Below are 20682 nucleotides of genomic sequence, written 5' to 3' on the forward strand. Positions count from 1 at the left end.
TTTCTTTCTTTCTTTCTTTCTTTCTTTCTTTCTTTCTTTCTTTCTTTCTTTCTGTTAATGTTTATATATGATTTCTTTAAAATTTGATTTGGGGAATGGAATAACACATTGTGGGTCTTTGGATGAGCTCTGCAGAGGAAAAAAAGCAATATTTAAGATTTTGTTTTTACCTTCTCTCCTTTGATCCCATCACAGAAGCACTGGCCTTTGTCTTTACAGACACAGCCCTAGGAAAAAGGGAAAAAAGAAAGAGTTTTGTTTAACAACAACTTAATAAATCCTGACTGACAGGGCAAAAGCAAACATATTTTTCTGTTCTTTGAGCATTAAACACTATTCTTTAGGAGCCATGTGATACTGGGGCAACATTATCAACAGAAATAGAGTCGAAAAGTGAGACGTTGCATGTAGGAGAACTCTCGGGTGAGTGTACATCATTTTTATCAAATGTAGGAATTTTAAGCTATGCGAAATACAAAAGTCATCTATCCTTTTCTTCAGGATAATGTATCATTGAACCACATGAAATTGACATAATTGTAAGCAGAAAGTGGTCTAATGTTAGCAAATTTATTAGGTTTAACATAATGTACATATATGCATATGCGTATACGAACTGGTCATATCTTCCATAGGTGACTCGAATGGTTTCTTTTCCTGAAATGATGTTCAAGACTGAGAAAAGGTGATCAGTATCCACCATGTGTCTTTAAGGGGAACAATCTAGCTCACTAATGTTGGTATCAAAGTGTTCTTACTTTATTTATTTTTTTAAATTTTTTTTTCAACGTTTTTTAATTTATTTTTGGGACAGAGAGAGACAGAGCATGAACGGGGGAGGGGCAGAGAGAGAGGGAGACACAGAATCGGAAACAGGCTCCAGGCTCCGAGCCATCAGCCCAGAGCCTGACGCGGGGCTCGAACTCACGGACCGCGAGATCGTGACCTGGCTGAAGTCGGACGCTTAACCGACTGCGCCACCCAGGCGCCCCAAAAGTGTTCTTACTTTAAAACAAAACCAAAAATTTAGCTGGGAGCTTGGGACCTCTTATCCTGTCTAAGCGGTCATCGGGACACAGTTTAAAACCTATGCACCTGCCAACTCTAATAAAGGTCAATTTTTAAAAATTTCTCTGCCAGCAGAGGAACAAAAAAGTAGTTTAGAATACTGGATTTGCAATGTGTTTTGATACATGTTCTATGTTTATATATTTATCTTTTTAAGTTTTTTTTTTTCCTTTGGGTTAATATTAACTGAGAACTAGTTTGCTTTCCACAGGAAAAGGATATTAATTGACAGCAAAAGGCAGGGCAAGTCTAGGGCATGTGCTGGCTGGTTGGTAGGAAAAATAAAAGAGAGATCGCCTCAGATATTTCCAAAGTGGAAGATCCTATTTATGCAATTAAAATAAGATACACAAGCGAAAACATCCTCAGTTAAATATATTTACTGAGACTAGGGCAGTAGGCTATGTTGCCCTTCAAGGAAAGGAAGTGTATAGTAATTTTCAGATGCCACATTTATATGTCTCACAATTTATATGAATGGAGAGTGACTGATTGAAAAGGAAAATCTATATTCTCCCCAAGGGTTGGATATTTGGTATTTTTTAGAAGGCTGCATTTTTCTTTCTTCCCAGATGTTTGGGGTCAAGTCATACCTTGACTTAATTGTTCAATCTTGTCTTTCTAGATTTTTAAGCTTTTATGCTCATTTCAATCACATACTTAAGCACACTCCATGAAAGCAATAGTTCCAAAGTGTGGATCCCCAGACCAGCAGCATCCGCATCACCTGTGAACTTGTCAGAAATGCAAATTATTGGCCCCACCCCAGACCCACTGAATCAGAAACCCTGGGGGTGCGTCTCACTATTCTGTTTTAATAAACTCTCGATTCTGATACCACAGCTCTAAATTAGCATCTAAAATCTGAGTCTGCAAGATAGAGCTCATTCTCTGTTTCTGAACACTAGATCATGTGAGACATGAATTTGCACATCTGTTTTTTCGTTTGCCATGTCTTTCTTCCTGTCATTCCAAGCAAGTAGCCAGGATTTGGTGTCCCTTACTTCAGGGATGCTTTTGTCACTTGGGTGAAAGCAAAAGCTTCCTGAAGACAAGAGTCCTTCTGGCTTTTGTTTCTGTTTTAAATACCTGCTGACAGTTGGTCCCAAGAGTGGAGGGTCACACAAGCAGCTCCCACACAGCCTATGGAGGGGGCAGCAGGGTCTCAGAAAGGAGTCTGAGTCCCACATCCAAGGAGAGCACCAGGCATTGGGCAAGAAAGCTCAACCCTCCCAAGGACTCAATGCTCTATTTCAAATGGTGATGGCAGGCCACTGTTTTCCAATGGACATTGAGCATCTCTGATTCTTCCGCCTCCCAGACACAACACAGCACGTTCTGAGAATCTCTGAACCACAGGTAATCCTCTAACCTCTGAGAAGGTGCATGGAAGCCATGAGATAGGCCTAATTTTATTTCTCAAAATAAAAGCCATATTTGCCATACATTACTGGAAACCTGTCAATGTCAGTTTGAACAAATAAGTGTTTGCTGAACTCCCTCAAATGCAATCAGGGCCTCCTTCTTGTTTGCTCCCATGGACCACTTGTAGTTATATGTTTAATGTATATTTCCCCTAATGTCCCTAGGCCCGAAGAGGGAAGGCATTAGAGTCTTCTTCACGTTAGTAGCCGTGGTGTTTAATAAATCCTGGACAAATGCTTGTGGACTAATTGAATGGGTCAATGGGTAGATGGAAAACTGGTAATTTGTATCCTATCTGGACCTGGAATTTCAAGATATTTGAATCATATGACTATTGTCACGCTGCCATGACTAAGACATTTTCTCTGTGCATGAATTAGGCAAAACTATGGTTGAAGTGGCAAAAAAATGAAATAGAAGGTTTGGCTATTTTACTACATGTTAAAATTAACAAAGGCTAATTAGTTGTCAGTTGCTTGGACTTAAAAATATTTTTTAAAAATTTAAAACCCTGGGAAGAATCAAAAAATAGTGCAATGAACCCTTATGTATCTTCTCATCTAGGTGTGGCAACTGTTACCATCTCTCTCTCTCTCCCTCCCTCACAGACTCACATGCACACATGCTCTTTTTGCCAAACCATTCAAAAGTAGACTACAGGCACCATGATACTTCGCCACTAATGTTTCTGCGTGCAACTCCCCCAAACAAGAGTATGTTCTTATCCAGTTGAAACATCATTCCTGAACCTACAAAATCAAGACTAATGCAGTAACTTCAGGCTACTAGTTTTAAAGTTAGACCTTATACACGATTCTTGATGACCATTAGAAAATGGGAAGCTGTTTAATTTGTAGCAAATCTTTCATTTCATACCATAGATTTGGTCTCGATCAATACTTTTACCTATAACCAATACATGAAGTCGTATCCCAACCAGTGACTGTCACAGTTCTAAGAAAGAATCCTTAGGACTCACACGGGTGGTATTATTCAGGGGTTGGGTGTGGAGCTCTCTGTGTCTGACCATACTGTTCCTTTGAGTTCCCTCTTACCTGGGGTCTGGCCTCTTATCATCACCCATAGTGACTCTGCTCCCTTTTCTGATCATCAAAACCACAGTTCCTGAGTTTTTACATGATTATCCTTCAGTTTGGATCTTGAAACATTGGGGGCAACATATTTAGCTTTTGTTTGCATTTGGTTTCATTGTCTTTACATTAGGGTAAAAGCCCTGTTTGATGGTTCAAAAACATCTGGTTAACTGAAAAAGTTAGTTAAAGGGAGAAAGCAGAAACAAATGAACAAACAGGTCCATGAACATGTTAGACATTTTATAACTTACAACATATACGTCTACACCAATTCTTCAGTCTTATAAAAGAGGGTCCAGGTCTTTTCCTTGGGAATGGGTCTGCTGTTGGAATTCTGTGACGTCATTCTTGCTAAGTCACACCCATAATGCACCACTGACAATGTCAACTTTTGCTTTCTTTGAAACAGACCAATTGCTGAAAGATGCTTATGGAGCAATCTGAGTAGAGTTCTTCTAGATATCAAACGAGGTTCTTCTCTAACTTCTTAAATGTTTTCTCAGCCACACTTAATTGGATAGCACTTTTTCTATCATCTGATTAAACCTTTCAACCTAGTTGTCACAACAATCCAAGTGTTATGCATTTGTATTTAACCAATTTGGCATTTAATATTTCATGAAATTCCTTTGTTATAATAATATGTACAACTGGCAGAAACCACTAACCCTTGGCAATCATAAAACTCCACCAATGGAATAAGCATATGGAATAGCATATAAGCATATGCTAGTGTGAGGGAGAAGCCTAAGGGATGGGTCTCAGGTGGGCAGTGCCAGTGGGCATCGACTGGTCTGTTATGGAGCAGGCATGGAGAGTTCTGGTCAGTCCAGGAGTCACTCAAAAGCAGAGTCATTGAGAGAGGATCTACTATACTCTCTATTCATCCATCATGTCACCCACACGCAGGTGGTCATTACTGTTGCCAAGACTCCAGAGCCAGGTCCAGGGCTATTTCTATGCCTGGGCTAGCAGAGATGTTCCCAAACTGTTCCAGCTTTAATTTGCAGTTAAAGTGGCAAGGCATGGCCTGCCTATATATCTGCAAAATTGGACTGACTAGGACTTCAGAGAATGTGACAATTTTGCTGACATGTGGATGCTCCACCTGATTAAATAAGCTCAAAATTGTAGTCAGGGCCACTCTCTGGCAGCTGTTCAACTGCTGCTTTAGAAGCAAGTACTACCCGTGTGATACAGTGGAGAGCCCTGGACAGGGCCATGGAAATTAGGCACTTCGCTTTCTGGAGGACAATGACAGTAACCCCAGACTCAAGAGAGTCATTTCTCTTTTTCAGAATCTTTTTTTTTTTAATGTTTATTTATTTTTGAGAAAGAGAGAGACAGAGAGACAGAGACAGACAGAGCATGAGTGGGGGAGGAACAGAGAGAGAGAGAGAGAGAGAGAGAGAGAGAGAGGGAATCTGAAGCAGGCTCCAGGCTCTGAGCTGTCAGCACAGAGCCCGACGCAGGGCTCGAACTCTCAAACCGTGAGATCATGACCCGAGCTGAAGTCAGATGCTTAACTGACTGAGCCACCCAGGAGCCCCAAGAGAGTCATTTCTCTTAATTAAACTGTTTTTCCTCAATTAATTTTTAAATTTGCAAATGTATTTGAGTAATTCAAATAGATTATTTAGCTAAAAGATAGAGGGGCTATATTTTCATTTTCATTGAGTTTGATCCACTTTTTTGGACTCACCTTTGAAACACCATGGAATGTTGTTCCATGGTAGAATAGAATATGACCCATTACTTTCTATTCAAATGCTGTATCACTTAAAAACAAGAGTGGCCAAATGCTACTAACCATTAAGAAAGCATAACTGACGGATATTTCTTAAGTAACATCTTTATGATTTTTCCTCTTCCAATAGTCAAGTACCTCTTAGTTTCCATATACCTTAATCAAGTAAGAAGCCATTTCTCATGACTGGAAAGCTCTTAATAAGTATTTTATGGGTTTTCTCACCCTGCTAACCATTAACACATCAGGAAGTGATCCAAGATTACATGAAGGCTCAGCGCTTTTGCCTATTAAATAAACTTGTGAGAATAATTCATATAAAGGTCACATGCATTTTTTACAACCTCACTTAAAAGGCAAAATAAACTTCGATAGTAGAGAATCTTAAAAGGTTTAGAAGTCCAGAAATCACAGTTCTTAGGCCAGATCTACATAGGATCTATTCCTAGATTTGCCAGCGATGAACTGGAGCTTTGGACGAATCACTTAATCCTTCCAAGTTACCTCTTTGAAGATGGAAGACATTAACATCTATCCTGCAGTGTTTTTGTGAGGATGATTTGAGATGCTGTCAATACGGAGCCTGCAGAATGTCCTGTACTCAGTAAAAGACTCAGTCAAAGGGGGACCCCCCTCTTTCTCCTTCTCCTTTCTTGCTGCAATACTCTAGGCCAAAGGACACAAACGCTATTGTCTGATCCTTCCTACCATCATCCCGTCTAGCCGCCATCTTGTCTGACATTTCCTCCCGAAGTTGTTCGTCCAATGCCAAAGAATTGGTCCCGATTCCAACAGCAAGAGTAAGAGAGATTGAAAAGCCAACTGTTGTTAAGCTGCAAATGAATTAAGTAGTATTTGTTACTAGTACTCTCAGAATATACCGAATATATCAGTTGACATCATTTGTCCACGAGGGCAGATATAATTTATTTTACTTGTTTAGTAAAATATTGGTTGGAAACCCCAATGGTACTTGATGCTTCTACATGAAAGGTGCCAAGTCAAGTGTATTATACAAAGGGAGCAGGCACTTCCTGGAAGGCTGATCTCAGCTGCTCTCACACTCTTCTTTTTGTCTCAGCTCCTGTCCTGTCCTTGGATCACCCATGGATCACCCGCACATTGCCTTCTCTTCCTGGCAATGTGGCAGAAGGATTAAGGGCACTGGTTCGAGGACACACTTCCTGAGTCTACATCCCAGCTCTGCCAAGTCACTCGTATAGTTTTAGGGGATCTCTAGTGCCTCAGTTTCCACATCTGTAAAATGGGGTCAAATGGGTGAATATCGGTAAAGCACTTGGATGAGTATGTGGCATGCTTACTGAAGGCTGTGAAGGAAACCAGAATGTGTCAGCCCAAATATGCCTCTATGACATAAAAAATTACTTTGAATTGTAAGCAATTAAAAAGCAGTGAGTGCAGAGAAGGCTCCCCCTTTTCTGTGCAAAGGCAAGAAATAAACTCTCATTTGACTGGAGATGAACTCTTTCTGGTCCAGAGGCAGCACCAGAGGAATCTGAAAATAAACCTTATCCTCCTAGTTATTCCTGCACCATTTACTAGCTGTCACCAAAACCCCTTTGTCTTGTTAATTCTTCACAAATTTACTACTTCTTTGTCTAAAAGGTATAAAAGCTTCCTGGTCTGTTCACTTCTTTGGTTCTTCACTCCCTTGTGAGGGCTCCCATGCACATGTAAAATTTTAATGAAATGTGTGTGATTTTCTCCTGTTAATCTGTCTTTGTCAGTTTAGTTTTTAGACCCAGCCAGGGGCCCTAAGAGGTTCAAGGAGAAGGGGTGCCTGAGGGGCTCAGTTGGTTAGGCGTCCGACTTTGGCTCAAGCCATGATCTCACCGCTTGTGAGCTCGAGCCCCACATCGGACTCTGTGCCGACAGCTCGGAGCCCGGAGCCTGCTTCGGATTCTGTGCCTGTCTCTCTCTGCCCCTCTTCTGCTCGCACTCTGTCTCTGTCTCACTCAAAAATAAACATTAAAAAAAAAAACTAAAAAAATAAAAGAGGGTCAAGGAGAACTTTTTTCACCCCTACAGCTCTTACTCGGGCTATCAACAGTGTGGGCAATTACTAATTTATTAATTTAATACTGCTACTTAAATGCCCATGCGTTGAGGGCTTACTATGCTTTCCAGACTGCAAGTAGAAACGATGTCTCACAATTCCTTCTATCTCCCCAGCGCTGGCAGGCGGCAGACATTTATGAACTCCTTTTACTCTTAAAACAAATAAAGACGGTAACTATGCACATGCATTTGTATTAGTCATTAACAGGCCGGGAGATAATTTCCAAATAATCTTGGGTGTTGCCTCTCTCTACCCTTAAAACCCCGTATGCCCATCGTACGTGCATTCCCGTGGAACACAAGTGGCCTTCCCTGCCTGCCCCCCAACCCCCGCCCCCAGCCTCGCCTCCCCCACGCCCAGCCCAGCCCGGTTTAGTGTAAGGGGAAGTTGGCAACGGTCAAAGCTGGTTAACACTCTACTGAGCAGGTCTGTTGATTCTGCATTATGATTATTGATCCTTTGCCCAGCCAATGGCCTGAGGCGAACGTTTTTGTGCGTGAAAAGAGCTGACCAAGTGTGGCTGACTGGGCCAGACAGGCTCCATGAGCTGGGCTTTGCAGGGCCCCTCCGTCCCGCGTCTGCCTCAAGCAACGGACCATGAGCCTTGGCAGTGTGCCCTCCAGTGAAGGAGAAAGACGCCCGTGCCCCGCTCTCTCGGTGGCCCCTTCTTCCCCACCCAGGAGCCGCTGCCACCACACTTGGGTGTCACAGAAATCTCACTGGAGCTGCCACTTGCTATCTTTCAACCCCTGTCCGGAGACACATCACTAGTCTAGACATCTAAATCAGCCACCCGTTTCTGATTTTCTGGACGGCAGCGGGCAGGCAGATTGCTGGCTCTGACAAAGAAAGTGGCAGTCAGAGGTCTCTGGTACACTGGGGAACGAGTCCAGTAAGAAAGTTGCGTCCACCTCGTGTAAGGCAGTGAGTGGGATTCCCACCTCTCATCATTAACTCCAGGTATTTTTCTTTTTGCTTGCCCTAAAAGGTGTCGAATCCAGTAGGACTAAGAGGCCTTCGCCATTGACGGGAGATTAATGGACTCTGAAGGGTCCCATGATAAGGATGCTGGAGAGGAAATGAACTTTGATCAGTCCTATAATGATTTCAGTAGTTAACGTGTTTTGAGCAGTGTTTTGAGCAGATGGCACTGCTCAGGCTCTCTGCCTTGTGAATGACCTCATTCACATCTGGTAACAATTCTGTGAGGTGGGTCCTAGTATTAGCCCCCCCCACCCCACCCCCCTTGTAGCGAAGAAAACTGGGCTGTCAGAAGCGACAGGTAGTTACGAATGGAGCTGGGGGGATCTGCATCCAGGTTTGACCCAGAGCCATATTCTCAACCATTATGCTATATTTAATGATCAGCTGGCTTTTTGGGCCACTGAGGCGTTGGGAGAGGGACTCAGATGTATCTCTTCCCCTCACCCTGCCGCTGTGCCCCCAACGATGGGATGTAAAATCCCAATGACAAACATAACATGGTACTTCATGAAATTTGCAGTATAAATCAGGAATTGGCACACTGCACTCCACAGGCCAAATCCAGCCAGCTGTCTGTTTCTATACTGCTTCTGAGCTAAGAATGGTTTTTATATTTTCTTTTTTTTTATTTTCAAATAGTTAAAAAAAAATAAAAAGAAAAATAATCTTTTGTAACGTGAAAATTATATGAACTTCAAATTTCAGTGTCTATAAACAAAGTTTTATATTTTGTTAATAAAAACTCTTGTATGTGTTTGGGGCGCCTGGGTGGCTCAGTCGGTTAAGCGTCTGACTTCGGCTCAGGTCATGATCTCGCAGTTCGTGAGTTCGAGCCCCATATCGGGCTCTGTGCTGACAGCTCAGAGCCTGGAGCCCGCTTCGGATTCTGTGTCTCCTTCTCTCTCTGCCCCTCCCCCACCTGCACTCTGTCTCTCTGTCTCTCAAAAATACATAAACATTAAAAAAATTTTTTTTAATAAAAAAAATAAACATACTTGTATGTGTTTTCTCCCTTGTTCTACAGGCATCTGCATAGTATCCTTAATGTTGCCTCTTAGCCCACAAAGCCTAAAATAGTTGCTAACTGACCCTTTACAGAGAAAGCTTGTTAAACCCTGGTGTAATTTATCTTAACTACATTTTTTTCTGTGACCATATAAAAGTTAGAGTAAAAAATTAAGAATGAAATGGAAGAGGGGACCCCTGGGTGGCTCAGTCGGTTAAGAATTCAGCTTCAGCTTTTGTCATGATCTCGTGGTTCATGAGTTCGAGCCCCACGTAGGGCTCTGTGCTGACGGCTCAGAGCCTGGAGCCTGCTTTGGATTCTGTGTCTCCCTCTCTCTCTGCCCCTCCCCATTCATGCTGTGTCTCTCTCTCTCAAAAATAAATAAACATTAAAAATTTTTTTTAGTAAAAAAAATAGAAACGGAAGAAGAGATCAGTTCTGAGCCCCATTGAGAGACAGGCTCTGGCAGCTGAGAACAGCAGACGGGAGTCTCTTCCCCCTTCCCTCCCTTCTTTGCTTCCCCTTCCTGCCACCACACTTTAGTCCAAGGGTTGGTTGTAGGGCAGGAGAGCATAAGTAATGCAATTTGGGGGTTGGAAGAATCCAGAAGATCATCTAATCCAGAAGTTCCTTATATTTGGACTTCACAGAGCAGGAAAAAAAAAATTAATGGAGACCAACATCCGATTGTCTTATTCATAATTTGCTATGTAAGCATGACAACTACCTTCGGTAGCCGTGCCTGAGCCAACAGTAAATAGAAAACATCATTCCATTAGAAAACAACAAATTAAAATGCTGTAAAGGAGGCAAGTAAATGCTCACAGAATACAAGATGGTCCTTTATTTTTTGTTTTTTAATGTTTATTTAAACATTGAGAGAGAGAGACAGACAGAGACAGAGTCTGAGCTGAGGAGGGGCAGAGAGTGAGGGAGACACAGAATCCGAAGCAGGCTCCAGGCTCTGAGCTGTCAGCACAGAGCCTGGCGCGGGGCTCGAACTCACAAACCGCGAGCTCATGACCTGAGCCGAAGTGGGACGCTTAACCCACTGAGCCACCCAGAGGCGCCCCACAAGGTGCTCCTTTAAAGTCAAAGTAAGTGACATTTACTTCGTAAACAGTATTCACACTGTTCTTATGTTTCTCATTTACTTGGTCTGGTGAAAGTCTACACTGTCCAACACAGGCACGACTTTGGAAGCCCTAGCCTCGTCACAGCTGTCTCCTCTCTTTCACCCACCTGTCTTCTGGTCAGCCACTATCTGCTCAGAGACCCACCGCTGCCTGGTTGTCTCTCTGAGGGCATCAGCAAGCTAATCTCACACAGTGTACTGCATGCTAATTAATTAATTTTTTATATGCCTTGTAACTAACACATTTTTTTTACCAATAAATGTCTCTTCACACACACACACACGCACACACACACATCTCTCCCATAAATGCCACAACTGGTAGAAAATTCAAACTCCAGACCGAGAGGTGAGACACATGTTGGGGCAGATGGGGCCCCTCAGTGCGCATGCCTGGTTTCCCATGTAGGCCCACGTCTTCCAGAAAGTATCTTTGATGCTATTATTGGTTTAAAAGAGTAGCTTGCGTATGCAACTCGCCTCCTCCTTTTTTGTTTGACAATCGGGGAAAAGGCACAGTCGAACACGGCAGGTCTGAGTTCTTGCTCATCTCTCCAGGGATGCTACATCTGAGGGGAGACAGTCTCCCTGAAGAAGCCGCCCTTAGCTCTTGTCTGTGTGGAGGATGATCATGTGCCTTTCAGTACTTCCACAAGCTGTCACCTGGCTCATTATACCAACTGTTGATAGCAAATCTAAAGTGAATTTAAAAGTTTTGCGTTTTTCAGCTTTGGGTTCTGGGAGAGTTGCGAGAAGTTTTGGGTTTTTTTTTAAAGGGTATTTATTTATTTTTGAGAGAGAGAGGGAGAGAGAGAGCATGGGGGAGAGGCAGAGAGAGAGGAGAGAGAGAATCCCAACCAGGCTTCACATTGTCAGCATGGAGCCTGATCTGGGACTTGAAGTTATCATAAACCATGAGATGGCAACCTGAGCCGAAATCAAGAGTCCGACGCTTAACCAACTAAGCTACCTAGGTGCCCCAATTAGAAGTTTTTAGACACTTTGCACTTAATCGCATAAATACCAGACATTTCAAGGAAATATTCATTTTCTATCTGTGAAATCTAAAAGGAACCTAAAAGAAACATAACAAGCTGAAAGTCACCCACCCATAAGACTAGGCCAGTTTTCCAAATGGAAGCCTTCTTTGGATTCTCAGTAAGACTGTGATGTGACACTATCTGAAAGTATGGACACTACTTGGGTAGCAATATTATTCTGAATAATAAGGAGAAAAACAGGCTCACTTGTGTATGTAAAAGTTAATCCAGGAAGATAGTTGTTTAAATACTTTCATATGTGTCTTCTTGTGTGTGTGTGTGTGTGTGTGTGTGTGAAAAACCAGAATAAAATGATGGATAAAGAACAAAAAATAGTAACAACCCACCAGATAAGAAAAACAGGTGAAAAGACCAAAACTGATGAAATTGTCAATTGTTGGAAGCTGGATAGCCCGGGAAAGCTTTGAGTCAACTGGACCAGTACATTTGTAAATACTCTGGCACATATCCTCTGTTCCCATAAAAGATAAGACACAAAAGCAGAAAATAAAAAGGACAAATTCAAAAACAAGATAAATGTTTCTGGTGATCAAAATGCAATGGAAACACAAAGCAGTGGGACGGACTGATGCGTTAGAGGCTGGACTGAGTCTAGAAGCCAACTGTGGTGCTTTGGGGTTTGGCTCCTATGCATAGGAGGGAGCATTAGCCAAGAAACACCATCTTAACACGATTTGGATTGGGGTCATGAAGGAGTCCCAAAAGGGGCCATTCCAAAAGGGTGGGCATACACAGAGGAGAAAGAAAAAAGAAAAGACAAAAATTGGAATAGAGAGCTGTGGTAGCCAGTTTCCAAGATGGCCCCCGGTGATCTCTCCTCCTGGCATTCAGGTTCTTTTGTAGTCCCCTCCCATAGTGAACCAGAGTTGGTCTGTACGACCAAGAGAATAGGACAAGTGTGATGCACGTCACTTCTGAGACTAAGTCATAAGATGACATTGTGATATCTGCTCTGTCTTGGGTTAATTGCTTTGAGGGAAGCCAGCGGCCATGTCAAGTCAAGGAGTCTTATGAAGAGGCCCATGTATTGAGGAACTGAGGTCTCTGGCAACAATCCTGTGAATGAGCTTTCTTGCAAGCCAGTCTTCCAACTCTGTCAAGACTTAGATGACTATTGCCCCAGCCTACAGCTTCTGAACCCAGTGAGGGACCTTGAGACAGCACCACCCAACTAAGCTGCTCCCAGACTCCTGACCTTCAAAAAAACGTATGAGGTGACAAATGCTTGCTGTTTTCAAGTGAATCATTAGGGGATAATATGTTAGGCAGTAATAAAGAATACAGGGGTCCAACTGAAAAGTTTGGTGGAAATGATAAAAGAGAAATTCAGAAATTTTCCCAAAAAATAGGACAAAAGGAAAAGTGAACAAGAAGAAAACAAGCTCACAAGTTTTGAGGGTCAATCCAGGATGTCCAGTATCTTACCAAATGGCAGTTTCAAAAAGACCAAAGAGAGAACGTTGGAGGAAATGATCAAAGAAATAATATAAGAGACAATTTTTTTAAGTGAAGAAAATAAATATTTAAATTGATAAGACCCACCAAATGTCCCCCTCTTACAAACACACCCATCGGAGGCACATTATCAAAACATTCCAGAACACTGGGGACAATGAGATTCTAAAAGGAAACAAGAAGAAGCAACACTCACAAAAGTATCGGAATCAAAATGGCATTGGGAAAAAAAATGGCATCGGATGTGTCAACAGTAATACCACAAGGGAGATGTGCATGTAGGCCTTCAGAATTCTGGGGGAAACTAATTTTCAACCTAGACTTTTATACTCACCAAATGATACATTAAGTTTGAGGAGACACAGATTATTTTCAGATATGTAATGAAGTGAAAATTTTACCCTACAGGCATACTTTCATGGTTAGCTATTGGAGGATGTGTTCCACCAAAGGGAAAAAAAAAAAAGGAATTAGGTCAAGAAAGGGAAAGACCTGGGATCTACGAGAGAGCATCTAACTTGGATTGATTGTCTCAGGATGACCATGGTATACATAAATAAATTGGAGCCAGAGGGTGGCAGCCCTTGGGGGGAACACCAAGAAAACTGTCTGCAAGTGTGACAGTAGAACATTTAAAAACTTCAGGAAAAACAAAAGTTTGTCCAAGAAAGTTGCAAACATGAAAAGCAGTGGCTTCGCAATGAAAAAATTTCTGAAATCCTATACTACTGATTTAGCCAGAAGTTTTGACATAAGCATATTGGGAAGATTTGACGAAGGAGGGTTGTAGGTCACAGATAGGTCCTCACCTACTGGGCTGCAAGTCAATAGACAGTGTTAAAATAACTCTAGAAGCCGGTTTTTCAGAATTATGGAGATAAATAAGTGGAAGAAATAGCTGGAAGGTTCAAAAGTAGTTGCCTTGGGGCGCCTGGGTGGCTCAGTCAGTTAAGCGTCTCACTTGGGCTCAGGTCATGATCTTGCGGTCTGTGGGTTCGAGCCCCGCATTGGGCTCTGTGCTGAGACTCAGAGCCTGGATCCTGCTTCAGATTCTGTATCTCCCTCGCTCTCTGCCCCTCCCCCCACTCTTCCTCAAAAATAAATAAACATTAAAAATTTTTTTAAAGTAGTTGCCTCTTTGGAGGAGAACTTGGGAGAAGGTAGGCTGGAGGGGGACTTTGTTTTTGTTCCAAGTCTTGAATATTACAAGTTTTTTATTATCATTATCATCTACTATCTGTATTTTTTTTTTACTTTACTAAAAATTAACAATAGAAAAGAAAGTTCATCTCAAAACCAGAAAAATTTCCTGTTAACTTTACATTTAAATTTATTGTCTTCTCAACCTAAAAAGCATTCTAAGTTCATCTTAAGTGATGTTTTTCTCCAATTTGGAAAATCACCAATCTAGCTCTGACTTCCTGGTAGAAAAAAATACAGTAAGAATAAACATAGGAAAATTTTAAAAAAGATTCAGATATTTGATGAAGAAACCTTTGGCTGACAATTCTCTGCCTATGAAGGTCAATCCTGGAGGTTGTCTGACCTCCCATGTGCTAGTGGTGGGGGAGGGGGACAGACACTCTCTGTTATTCTAAATCCTAGACTATGAAGACCGCAAGAGGCCTTAGGTTTCATCTGTCCAATACTGAGTTCAAGGTTGGTCCAGATTTTATTTGGAGCCCAGAATTTCTCCTTTTCACTTGGGCAGAGGAGCTGACTCCATTTGGGGGAGACTTACAAGCAGGGAGGCCATCATACTTGCTAGTTCACTTGCCCATGGCTGGGGCTAGGTTGGAGAGGTGGGGCTTTGTTCCAGGTGTGCTCCCCTTAGAGAAGACCAACTCTTCATGGTTGGATTGGGCTGGGCTCGATTCCTGGCTCGCGTCGGCCACTTTTGTGAAAATGTTTTCTTCCTAAAAGTGGAGGACAGTGAAGGCTGTCCAGTTAACCCTTTGACTGGGGCAGGACATAAGCCAACAAATCACATATAGAACTCTCTATAAAGGATAAGGAGAGAATCTGGTATCCTGAATTTGCTTTTCAAAATAAACTATAGAAATGTTTGGAATGTTTTGGTTGCATTTGTTGTGATTAATGTGTTTCTTTGATAGCACCAGTTCAAATCAAATTGTGATAAAAAAAGAATCTCTCTGTTTAGTTTCATGGTATTCCAATGGAAAGTTAGGATTGTGGTTCTCAACTTTTAGTGTACATAAATTACCTGGATCCCTTAGCAGTCTGGATTTTTCCAGAATCCCAAGCCTAGAGAATAGTTCTGAGTGCCTGGAATCTGCATTTAAAACAAACAGCCCAGGAGATTGGTTTACAGGGGTTCCCCAGACCACACTTTGAGAATCTCCTTTACATCTTGAGCCTTAAACAGCGCATGTTTTCACTCATATGTGGAATTTGAGAAACTTAACAGAGGACCGTGGGGGAAGGGAAGAGGAAAAAAATAGTTTCAAGGAGAGATGGAGGTAAACCATAAGAGACTCTTCAATACAGAGAACAAACGGAGGGTTGATGGGGATGGATGGGGGAGAGGGGCAAATGGGGGGTGGGCATTGAGGAGGGCACTTGTTGGGATGAGCACTGGGGGTTGTATGTAAGCAATGAATCATGGGGATCTACTCCCGAAGCCAATGGCACACTGTATACACTGTATGTTAGCCAACTTGACAATAACAATGTTGTCAAAAAAAAAAAAAAGAAACTGACACTCATCTGGAAAACTATTACATTGATTTCTGTGGTATTTATGGAATAAAACAGTATTTAGTTTTAAAAATAGAGGTGAGGATTAATTATCCGCCATAAATAAATTTCCCAATTGTATTATGTCACTTCCTTGATTAAAATTGTTTGTTCATTCCTCACGGCCGGCAGTGCTGAGTCCAAACTCATCAGCATGACGTACGAGGCTCTTTGTATTCTGGTTCCCCCTATTTCCCCAGCCTCGGAGGCCACTGGTCACCCCGAGCTCTCTTTTGCATTCCTGTGATTTTCCACATGGTCCTTCTTTGGCCTGAATGCCCACTTCTCAATACCCCTTACTCTGCTTGGCTAAGTCGTGCTCATTCTGGAGCAGTTCAAAGGTTACCTCTTCCGGAAGACTACCTCCCTAAATCCTCTAGGTAGTTACTTGCTCTCTCATCTGTTTTGTGCATAACTGCTCTTATAACACATATCTAACTGCACTGTAATTGTTTGTTTCTCCACCACCTAACAAAGCTTCTCTTAGGAAGGCACATTTTACTCATCTCTGTGTTCCTAGTAGAGGGGACAGTTTACAGGGCAGGGGTAGAAAGGAGTTATTCTCCCAGGGGAGGGGGGAGAACATGACATCTGGGCTTATTTGATTATACAACGAGGCCCTCAAGACATACCTCGGGGGGGAGGGTGGGTGTCCATATATATGGGAAGGTATAAAGAGACGTGTAACAAATACCCCTTCACCTACCACCCGGCGTATGAAATAGCACATTACAAATATGGGTGAAGTGCCCTGTGTTGTCTCTACAATCAAGTTTGTTCTATAAAACTGCCTTATCCTGGGAAAACTGACAGGCAGCACTCTCTCCGGCTCTGGTCCATGAATGGAAGAATAATTGTGGAAGCTGACATGCTCCTGAGACTCTGTCTTCAGCAAGTACAGGAAATCAGAAGAAGCTAGAGACAATGTGGGCCCCAGGGAGTTTGCAGAAATCTTGGGCAGAATTTGGATTTCCCGTGGATTTGAGATGCTATTCCAAGAATTCCAAGTAGTTTTAAATCTCAAAGGACAGGCTACTCCTAGATAGCATGGGGCTACAACTGTAAATAGTAGATGTTCAATAAATAGGGACTATATGGGAAGGTAGATGATAGGGCACTAAATACATAAAGTTGGTAGGCATAATTTATATAACCATATAAGATATGCATGTGTTGTTAAAGCAACAAAAGAAGGTTAGAGATGAAACTGGGCACATGTCAAGAGTAACACAGTGCTTCATGGCCCTGGAAACAGACTATGGAGAGAGAAACCTATAGATATGGTGATGACAGCTGGAGCAAGAAATAAGAAAGTATAAGCTGCGTCTCTGGGAAAACAAACATTTGGATATTTTAGACATTTTGACGGCTGATTTTCTTCATCTCTTCCAGATGACTAATGTCAAGTAAATAAAAATCATAGGAGCAGGTAGATGAAAAAGCCAGGGGAAAATTAACCAGAGTCCTTAGGATGGGCACCGGGAAAAAGAAACGGACTAGTTGGCATAGGAGAGTATTACAAATGGGAGGGACTAAGAGAAGGTAAATGCACCAGCTGGAAAGCACAGTGAGTGGGAAAGACAAAGATGAGGTAGAAATGATGGGCCACTGAATGCTACTGAAACCAATACCGCACTGTATGTTGACCAACTAAAATTAAAAAAAAAAAAAAGAAGAAGAAAAAAGAAATAATGGGTCAGTGGACAGAGATTTCATTCCATGCTTTCTTATTTTAGATCGGAAGGAGGGAAATTCTGCACCATGGTGACATCCCTTTGGGGGGAATACAAAAGTATATGAAAACTGAGTTTTTATTAATTCTGTACTTTAGAATAAAAAGCAAAAGTGGGCAAAATGACAATTCAGAATTTGAAGCAATTGAAATCCAGGTCACTATATCTCTTTTATTTATTTATTAAAATTTTTTTTAAGGTTCATTTATTTTATTTTGAACTCATGAGCGTGAGATCATGACCTGAGCCAAAGTTGGATGCTCAACCAACTGAGCCACCTAGGTACCCCCAGGTCACTAAATTTTTACATGTTAAGCATCAGATATCTTTTGGAGCTCTCTGACATGATCGTATTTTCACACTTGCCTAATATTTGCTTCGCTTTGCTCTGGATATTAAAAATACTGTAGGGAGCCTAGGTGGCTCAGTCGGTTAAGCACCAACTTCAGTTCAGGTGATGATCTCACGGTTTGTGAGTTCGAGCCCCATGTCGGGCTCTGTGCTGACAGCTCAGAGCCTGGAGCCTGCTTCAGATTCTGTGTCTTCCTCTCTCTCTGCCCCTCCCCCATTCACACTTTGTCTCTCTGTCTCTATCTCTCAAAAATAAAATAAAACATGAAAAAAATTAAAATATTGTTTGTTTTGCTAAAATAGACTTTGATTGTTCAACTTGGGCCGACAGAGCAGGCATCTAGATAGCTTGCTTCACTGTGAGTTTTGGAAAGAAGACTACAGAAAGAACAACAAAAGCTTATTTAAATTAGTTTTCTTAAGACACACATGTCATCGGTGTCATATCCTGATTTTTAACAATGCAGTGTTTTTGCTTTGGATGACATCTTTCCAACTGTGCAATTGCATTTAGAAAACCCTAAAAAAAAAGGCATAGCTATTCTGGCAAATTCAAAAGGATTACACACACACACACACGCACACACGCACAAGGGCATACACACACCTATACAATGGTGCCGTTGCCCTATAATAAGACTTTGGTAGCTAAGGCTCATGGTAGCAGCAGTGATGTGTGCAGCGTGTAGTCTTTATACAATGTCAGTAGTCAGTCACATTCAGGTATTTCAAAAGTCATTAACTCTGGGAATTTGAATGTGTGTTTTAGTGGATGAATATGAATTATCACAGCAGTGCTGAAAATATCTTCTGCCCTCCAGCAAGCATGGTCTTGTTTGCAGAAACATCCTGCTCTGTGGAATAAGCAAAGCCAGTAATGTCCCAAATAATGTGTAACTTTCAAGCTTCCAAATTTTATTTATTTATTTATTTATTTATTTATTTAATATGAAATTTATTGTCAAATTGGTTTCCATACAACAGCCAGTGCTCATTCCAACAGGTGCCCTCCTGGATGCCCATCACCCACCTTCCTCTCCCTCCCACCCCCCATCAACCCTCAGTTTGTTCTCAGTTTTTAAGAGTCTCTTATGTTTTGGCTCCCTCCCTCTCTAACCTCTTTTTTTTTTCCTTCCCCTCCCCCATGGTCTTCTGTTAAGTTTCTCAGGATCCACATAAGAGTGAAAACATATGGTATCTGTCTTTCTCTGTATGACTTATTTCACTTAGCATCACACTCTCCAGTTCCATCCACGTTGCTACAAAAGGCCATTATTTCATTCTTTCTCATTGCCACGTATATATAGTGGCAATTCTTTCTCATTGCCACGTATATATATATATAGTATATATATAATACTAGTATTATTATGTATATATTATATGTATATATATTATACATATATATATGTATATATAATATATATATAATAATACTAGTATATATACTATATACTAGTATATAATAGTATATTATATATAGTATATAATACTATATATATAATATATATATATAATACTAGTATTATATATAATAGTAGTATATAATCCACAATTTCTTTATCCATTCATCAGTTGATGGACATTTAGGCTCTTTCCGTAATTTGGCTATTGTTGAAAGTGCTGCTATAGACATTGGGGTACAAGTGCCCCTATGCATCAGCGCTCCTGTATCCCTTGGGTAAATTCCTAGCAGTGCTATTGCTGGGTCATAGGGTAGATCTATTTTTAATTTTTTGAGGAACCTCCACACTGTTTTCCAGAGCGGCTGCACCAGTCTGCATTCCCACCAACAGTGCAAGAGGGCTCCCGTTTCTCCACATCCTTGTCAGCATCTATAGTCTCCTGATTTGTTCACTTTAGCCACTCTGACTGGCATGGGGTGGTATCTGAGTGTGGTTTTGAGTTGTATTTCCCTGATGAGGAGCGACGTTGAGCATCTTTTCATGTGCCTGTTGGCCATCTGGATGTCTTGTTTAGAGAAGTGTCTATTCATGTTTTCTGCCCATTTCTTCACTGGATTATTTGTTTTTTGGGTGTGGAGTTTGGTGAGCTCTTTACAGATTTTGGATACCCTTTGTCTGATATGTCATTTGCAAATATCTTTTCCCATTCCGTTGGTTACCTTTTAGTTTTGTTGCTTGTTTCCTTTGCAGGGCAGAAGCTTGTTATCTTCATGAGGTCCCAATAGTTCATTTTTGCTTTTAATTCCCTTGCCTTTGGGGATGTGTCAAGTAACAAATTGCTGCAAGCTTCCAAATTTTAATACTTTATCTCCAAAGAAAAATACTTAGGTCCCATCACAGAGACTATGGCAACCAAGGATTCTGTAGGCACATTCTTCTTGAGCAATTATCTCTGCTACTGAATTCAGTTGCTGAAACCATACATTTCATTTCTGATTCTTCATGTGGTAAATAAACTCCTAGATGGCATACAGATAATTTCCACAATTTACAACTTCCCCAGGAAAGAGGAGGAAGAACTCCAAATTAACCATCGTGTAGCAATGGTATACTAAGCATTATTTTTTCTGTACTGCGTCAGTTTTTTCAATAGCCCACATCTCTGAACTGTGGCTATGGGCACAAATGCCCAAATACCACAGAGCTATAGCCAAGAAAATATGGTGGCTAAAATCAAGTTATTGCAAATGTTTAAAACCAGCAAATGTGCCTTCATAATCTGCATGCCTGTTGCTTGGTGTATTCCATGCAAGTTTACAAAACTTGATTGAAGTCTGTGAAAATAGATAAAGTCACTAATCTATATGTGATTGCTAAACA

The 20682-nt window shown here is 41.4% G+C and overlaps 1 protein-coding gene across 1 annotated transcript in view; it reads right to left on the minus strand.

Annotated features, from left to right (window-relative positions):
- COL4A3 (collagen type IV alpha 3 chain) overlaps positions 1-20682 on the minus strand; it is a 133304-nt gene that overhangs the window by 67453 nt on the left and 45169 nt on the right. The window contains exon 2 of the mRNA XM_049614795.1: positions 171-227. Coding sequence (XP_049470752.1) covers positions 171-227 — 57 coding nt within the window. The remainder of the gene's footprint in view (positions 1-170; positions 228-20682) is intronic.

This window comes from Panthera uncia, assembly GCF_023721935.1.
Source record: "Panthera uncia isolate 11264 chromosome C1 unlocalized genomic scaffold, Puncia_PCG_1.0 HiC_scaffold_3, whole genome shotgun sequence".
Taxonomy (NCBI): domain Eukaryota; kingdom Metazoa; phylum Chordata; class Mammalia; order Carnivora; family Felidae; genus Panthera; species Panthera uncia.